This window comes from Lycium ferocissimum, chromosome 6 (assembly GCF_029784015.1).
Source record: "Lycium ferocissimum isolate CSIRO_LF1 chromosome 6, AGI_CSIRO_Lferr_CH_V1, whole genome shotgun sequence".
In the NCBI taxonomy this organism is placed as follows: Eukaryota; Viridiplantae; Streptophyta; class Magnoliopsida; order Solanales; family Solanaceae; genus Lycium; species Lycium ferocissimum.
Genome location: NC_081347.1, coordinates 69697112 through 69704533, shown reverse-complemented (window position 1 = coordinate 69704533; position 7422 = coordinate 69697112). Strand labels below are relative to the sequence as shown.

The 7422-nt window shown below is 32.2% G+C and overlaps 2 protein-coding genes across 2 annotated transcripts in view; both read left to right on the top strand.

The window, feature by feature from the left end:
- LOC132060229 (mediator of RNA polymerase II transcription subunit 15a-like) overlaps positions 1-7422 on the top strand; it is an 81681-nt gene that overhangs the window by 3268 nt on the left and 70991 nt on the right. The gene's annotated exons all lie outside the window — the stretch shown is intronic.
- On the top strand, positions 2051-6486 carry LOC132060227 (uncharacterized). Its single transcript, XM_059453160.1, has 5 exons — positions 2051-2310; positions 4562-4673; positions 4828-4948; positions 5260-5444; positions 5987-6486. Exons 1-5 carry the CDS (start codon positions 2051-2053, stop codon positions 6290-6292), a joined length of 984 nt encoding a protein of 327 aa, XP_059309143.1. The 3' UTR covers positions 6293-6486.

Sequence of the window (7422 nt, the reverse complement as noted above, 5' to 3'; positions counted from 1 at the left end):
TCACTTAATCTTAAAATTTGGGGATTTTTTTTTGAATTTCGCCTATCTTTATATTCTTGTTTTTTAATTTTCATTTTGCTTCCGCATTATAATCTTGTTTTGTTCAAGTAACCCGATTCTTATCAAATATTTAAGGCTTGTTTTGGACCACACATTTCAAAAGTCTTCCTTTATTTCTTAAACTTTGTGCCAAGTCAAAAGAGGACAATCTTTTTGGGAGAAGGAGTATAATATATTTTTTAATTAATTTAATAAAAATATTTTATTAGTTTTCTTTTAAAAAAGTCCAATATATACAACAATGGTCTTGTGTTTGGATTCAATGCTTATTTAAATTTGAGATTTATATCAACCTATCGTATACTATAAGATAATACAGAATTTAAAAGGAAAAATCTAGAATCAAACTTTTAAATTTTTCCCCTCATATTCTTACTAATTTTCTTTTCACATCGAGAACAACTTTCATTGTCAGACAATGAAAAAAAAGTCCGACTCTTTCCATCTCAAAGATTTAATTTCATCATATGTTTTTAAATTTTGAACTCCATTTTTAATTATAACTAAAGTGATAGTACATAAAATACATTTTGTATGTGTTGCTATATATAATAAAAATTAAAATATTTTTAAAGATTATTTTTAAAATACAAATTTTAAAGATTAATTAATTAAAATAAATAAATATTTTTCCTCCGTGAATCGCACACATATATATTGGTAGTAGACATATGCTGACAACCCACACACAAAAAAAAAATTAAGAATTAAAACCCCCCGAACTGGCACGTTTTAAACTTTATCCCAAACTATTAACACTTCGACACCCCTAAACTGGGCTAAATGGGTTTATTACACCCCTCCCCGGGAGTGGTAGCACCGCGGTCCACTGTAAAAATAAGGCTATGGGCCTCCTTGTGTAAAATATTAATGCCACATGGCATTTTCATCTTAGTGTCCTCCACATAGATAAATTTTTTTGAAAAAAAAATGAAAAACCGATTTTTTTTTTATAAAAATCCGAAAATGAAATTTTATTTTAAATCGAATATTTGATTTAAAAAAATCGAAAACTACAGTTTTAATTAAAATATCTATAAAAACTGGATTTTTTTTTTTGTAAAAAATGAAAACTTGATATTTTTTTAAAGGAGTGTCTAAAAAATTCGAGATTTTCATGATTCCTTTAAGACACTTCTTTAAAAGAAGTGGAAAAATGGATTTTTTAAAAATGTAGAAAACACATTTTTTTTAAAAAAATAATCCACGAAAAATTAGATTAGTTTTTAAATCTAGAAAAAAATTATCAGTTTTTCACTTTATTCTTAAAAAAAATCGATATCCAGTTTTTAAAAAAGTCCCGAGGATTTTTAACCAAAAATTCCAATTTTTGAGGATTATTTTTTAGAAAAATGAGTTTATTTAATTTTCAGTTGTTAAAAAGTCCAAGTTTTTTAATTAAAAAAAAATCCGATTTTTTTTTTTTAAATAACGAGGTCTCTTAGTTTTCAAGATTTAAGAAGTTCCAGTTTTAATAAAAAATTAGGTCAGTTTTTTTTTTAAAATGGGTTTTCCACATTTTAAAAAAAATTAGTTTTTTCTGATTTTAAAAATTTATACTTTTTTTTATGAATTTTCCAAAATTGATTTTTCTCTTTTTTTTTTAAAAAAAAAAAAAAACTGACGTGGCACCTGTCACGCGCCTGTGGCAGGTGACTACACTGTTTGTGCCACGTGGTAGCTCGGGGATGAATTAAAATCCATTTTGTCAAATTTAGGGGTGTCTTGAAGTGCAGCAATAGTTTAGGGACTAAAGTTGTAATTCGTGCCAAATTCAGGGGCGTTTTAGTTACTTAAGCCTAAAATAAAATAAAAAAGTAGTGGCTGACTTTTTAACTATAAAACGATCATCTTGTTTTAAGGAGAAGTATGCACTTGTATTCAGTCCCTGCGGACTCTCTATTTGTTTTAGGTATTTTTCTTTGATCGGAAGCTATAAAATTGATTTTCGATCTGTAAAAAGGTAAGTATTAATCAGATCAGAATTTAGATGGATGTGAATAATCGAAGGGCTCTGGCTCGGGCCCGGGCTCGGGCTCGGGCTCGGGCTGGGGCTAAATGGGCTGAAAATACCGCCACCACCGGAGTTGTCGCCGGATCTCCTGACGGAGTTGTCGCCGGAGCTCCTGCCGGAGTTGTCGCCGGAGCTCCTGCTGGAGTTGCCGCCGGACATGCTGCCGGAGCTATAGAATATGTTGATTGGCGGACTCAACTTGCACCAGATAGTCGTCAAAGGATTATCAACAAGATGTAAAGTTTCTTTTTTAATATCTCTTTTTGGCAGCCTGGTGGTTCCTCCGTTCTAATTTGTTTGACATTTTTGGCTCAAACTTCTTAATTTTGACCGCCGTGTGTTTTAACGTAGAATTTTTAAATTTTTCAAAATAAAATTTACATATTTGGAAGTTACGTAAAAAGTACTATAATTTCTTTTGTTAAACAACAACAACAATATACTCAGTTGAATCCCACAAAGTGGGGGTACAGTGTACGCAGACCTTACCTCTACCTTGGGAGGTAAAGAGGCTGTTTTCGGTAGATACTCAGCATAAGGACAAGCAATTTCAAAATAATATAAGGAGTCAGGATAAAATAAAATAATATAAAAAACATTTTCAAAATAATATAAGGAGTCAGGATAAAATAAAATAATATAAAAAGCATGATAAAGCTATCTGATAAAAAATGTATTTGTAACTATCACAAATTCATACGGTAATTGGATTTCCAATTTAGAGTTCCTTTGTGTTTATTAGATTTTTGACAAGTCAATTGGGGATTATCATTTAGATTAGGGATTTCAATTTAATATACAAAAATAATTGGGTTAACAATCAAATATTTATATTGCTAAGGGGGTGATTTGGTAGGGTGTACAAGAATAGTACTGAATATGGTGTATAGTATTAGTAATGCTGAGATTAGTTATGATGAGATTATTTTGTGCTGTTTGGTTGTGGGGTATTAAAAATAACATGCATTACATAATTTCTAAAAGAATTACTAATTGATTACAAAAATACCCTCCATATTCTTTGGCTTTGAAGGACTTAATACTACTAAAAAATCACTATTTTTCCACTGAAAATTTTTCTGTGGCTATTTCCTACCGAATGTCGGTGGGAAAAACCTAAATAGTAGAGTTTTCACACGGAAAAATTAAAAAGTTTCTCAGCGTTTCAATGGAAATCTTTTCCCACCATGCGTTTTTCCAGTGAGATTGTTCGCTGGAATGAGGTGGAAAAATCATGTTTATAGCACAAATTTTTCACTGAATGTCGGTGGGAAAACCCTCTTTTTCTAGTAGTGTCAAGGGAAATTTTGTCTTATGCTTATTCATGTATTAATAGTCTTGGTATTGTTGATACCGGTGTTTTAGTGGCAAAGCCAGGATTTTTACGAAAGGGGTTCAAAAATATAAAGAAGTTAACACACGAAGAAGCCAAGGGGGTTCAACCCCTTGTTCCTTACTGGCTCCGCCCCTCCATAGTTTGCTATATATTAGTTATACACAGGATAATATCAAGTAGAGTGTTATAGCCTGTCTGGCTAAGCTTCTAAAATTAGCTTATTCTGAGGAGTGTTTTTTTTTCAAGAGTGCTTTTCAAAAAAGCACTTTTTAAAGAAGCACTTTTGGCGAAAAACAATTTGTGTTTGGCCAATTAATTTGAAAAGCACTTTTGAGCAGCAATTAGTGTTTGACCAAATTTTTAAAAAATACTTCTAAATGTAATTTTCTCAAAAGTGTTCTTCAAAAAAGTGCTTTCAGGCAAAAACTATTTTTTTAAGCTTCTGAAAAACTGCTTTTGCTACTCCCCATTAGCACTTATTTTCTCCCAAAAGCTTGGCTAAACACCTCACTTTTATAAAATGAGCACTTATTGGAAAAAATAAGCACTTTTGAGAAAAAATAAGCTTGGCCAAACAAGCTACTATTTGTTAGACGTAGGTTGAAAAAGTGTACCAAACAAGAAATTAGTAATACCAAAGCTAAGACATGTATTATTTTCTATAATACATCCTACCAACAATCCCTAAATATTTAATGAATCTCTTAATACAAAATACAGTGTCTAGGAAAAAGCTATGGTTCACTCACATGAATGCAAACTTATAAGTTAGCTAGGTCTGCCCCTGTTCCAATTCCTAGGTTGGTTAATCGAATTTCTAGCAAGAGGTTTATGCCCTTAATATTTCCATTTCTGGTGAGCACTCAAGGAACTAGTTCAAGTGGAAAACCTACTTTAACTCTCCACAGATTGCTGCTCATGTTAATTGGATAATAACTGATGTTTTCAAGAGAAAACAAGTTTTTGTCTTTCACAGTTATTCACAGGTTTTAGTCTTCCGCAGCAGGGCGTATCAATATCCTTAAAAACATTTAGTCGTTCGCAGCAGGGCGTAATGTCAAATTATCTTCAATTTCAAAGACGCATTTATCTTGATTGTGCTCTTATCAAACCTCTAAGGCTGATTTTATTTTGTTGATATGGCTGTTTAGAATGGAGACCTTAAGCAAGCATCTTCCTGTCTATGGCCAAGAAGGATTACAGGAGCTTGAGATGATTGCAGTGCGGTTTGAGGAAACGATCTATGCTAATGCAATAAGTCAAGTATGCTTTCTAAACTCATTTCTATTTACTTGAATGATGCAATTTTTCTCCACTTCAGTTGACGTTATTCCTGCTTGTGTAAATGTGCATTCATTTTTCTAGTCATCTAGACGTGTTGTGTGCATTTTAATCTTAAATTTATCTGATATTGCAGCAAGATTACCTGCGGAAAATATCTTTAAAGATGCTGACCTTCGAGGCAAAACCTCAAAATCCTATGACCAATTCTCTACATCCCTATCCTGCAAATAGTGGTTGGAATGCCCATGGCCCAGGTGAACAATGAAAGTTCATGTTCTGTATTGCACATTTTCACTTGCAATTTGAAATTAATGATCCTATCATTTTTAATGTTTCTTTTCATTTGTTTGTTTTCAAATTTCCTATGCGGTCGTATATAGCAATAGGGAAGCCTATTTTTGCAAAAGTAGACTTAAAAGGGACTTGTTTGTAAAAGGAAATTAGAAATTAAATCTTGAATGTAAGAGCTTTGTTGGAAGCAAATTTCCCTTAGAAATCCCCCCTTTTTCCTTGTCGTTTTACTCGTTTCTAAAGTCTCCCTTTAACATTGAAATTTGTACCTAAGTGATGACGATGGGAGCTACTACCTATGAAACTACTTCTGGGCCGGAGGTGAGTGACAAGGAGCAATCAACAGAAGAGGAAGGTGGGGACGTGTCAAAGGAGGATAGTGTAGAGGAGGTGGTGGTTACAAAAGAGCAAAACAATGTTGTTGGACACAAAGAGAATGTCAAAGTTGGGGAAAGTGAGGTAATTTTATTTTTGTCTTTCTGCTTTCCCATTTATTTTCTTTCTTGGAAGCCTTTTCTTTCATTAAAAAACAGAAGAGAAGAAAGTGGACTATACCACTGATTTAACTGTTGTTAACGATACAACTTGAATATTTGCAATTGCTAAGTTGACTAGCGAGCAGAAGAACATAAGGCCATGATTTATATTTTGTTGTTTGACTCTCCCGTTATTAGCTACACTCTAGAATCCACATTACCACATGTACCAAACCTTGTAATGGAGTAATCCGAAATTAAAGAGGTTGTTTTTTATGGTGGTGGGATGGGGGTCAGGGGGTGGGTTGGCGGTGTTAACTTTGTACTTATGATTATGCTCCCAGTATAAATTTCTTAAGTTACTAATGATCTCCCGTGTTTTATATAAATTATCTCCTGTTTTGTTTTAAGATCTCCTGTGTTTTTCTTCATAAAAAAAAGATCTCCTGTTTTTGAAGTTAATGGTCTGTTACAATTTATAAACCTCTTAAGTAACTAATAGTTGCTCCTGTGTTTTGTCCTAAGATCTCTTGTGGATTGAGTTCTGGTGCTAAACTTGATGAGCGTTTATCGCAAGTTGAGGAACGATTAGAGAAAATGGAGGCTCATTCGGAAAAGGTGGAGACATTGTTGGTTGATATTAACGAAAAATTGAATCATTTAGTGAAGATGCAGGATATTAAAGTTTCTAGGGACATTAAACGTCCAGCTAAGTACATGAGCTCCTCATGGACCGGTAATGGTCGACAAAAGAGGAAACATAGAGTAGCTGAGATGATAAGGCAGTCGTGCAAGCATCGACGATTGGGAAAAGGTGCAATAGCGAAGTAGTTTCACCAGTTGCTTTGCATGAACATTGTGTCGAAAATGACCAATGTTAGATGATGAAAGTACAAAAAAATTGATGATAATTACTTATGTTTTTTCCTTCCTTTCTAGACTCTTAAGATTGTTATGACTAGCACAATCTGTAATATAAATCTATCTCTCATGTTTTATTTAAGTGATCTCTTTTGCATCGTCATGGATCTCCTATGTCTAAAGTAAATTTTCTCTAGCAATATAAATCTCTTAGTTGACTAGGTTACCCAAAAAAAAAAAATCTCTTAGTTTAGTAATCATCTCTCAAGTTTTATATAAATCATCTCCTTGGTATTATTCTAAGATCTCCTGTGTTTAAGGTTAATGACTCTTGCAATTCATAAGTCTCTTAAGATACTGATAACCTCTCCTTTTTATATGTATATAACAACAACAAACAACAATTATCTCTTATGCTATATTCTAAGATCTCCGGTGTTCAAATTAATTGGTCTGTAACAATTTATTAGCTTCTTAGGTTCCTATAATCTCTCTTATTTTATATAAATGATCTCTTATGGTTTGTCCTAAAGTTTGTTGTATTAAAAGTTAGTGATCTCGTGCACCTTGTACTCCTCTCTTAAAATGAGAGAACCTTCAAGTTTCAAAGCCGAGATTGAGAAAGAGGATAATCCAGAGTTTAAAAGATAACATTTGCGAAACATGAAAGAAATATTTATTGATACGTTTAAGGACAAATTTAGAAAAAAATTAACAAATTTCCAACATTGTGAGGACGATAAAACAGAAAAATTAAACATTTTAGCATTTCAATAAACTCATAAAATTTATTGATTACCAAATCATAATTTCACGCGACAACTGTTTATGCAAGTCAAATATAGTGATTGAAGATTAGTTTTAGATGCAAATTCAGGAAAACCTTTAATATCAATAAACAAACTTCAAAAATAAATTTAGTCCTTTATGTATTCTTTATACTTAAAAAGATTTCTCCATTTATCAAACAAGAGATTTTAAAAGATAAATTCATTTTTTGACGAATTAAATTATTCGTAAAAACCTAGAAATTTGTCTTCATATTCAACACTATTTGGCCATTGTAAATGTATTACTTTTATTTTGTTGCAAAGCATCAC

Coding starts and splice junctions, on each gene's coding strand:
- LOC132060227 (XM_059453160.1), top strand. CDS start 2,051: ATGGATGTGAATAATCGAAGGGCTCTGGCTCGGGCCCGGGCTCGGGCT. Junction 2,311..4,561: donor CAAAGGATTATCAACAAGAT/GTAAAGTTTCTT, acceptor ATGGCTGTTTAG/AATGGAGACCTTAAGCAAGC. Junction 5,445..5,986: donor TCAAAGTTGGGGAAAGTGAG/GTAATTTTATTT, acceptor TTTTGTCCTAAG/ATCTCTTGTGGATTGAGTTC.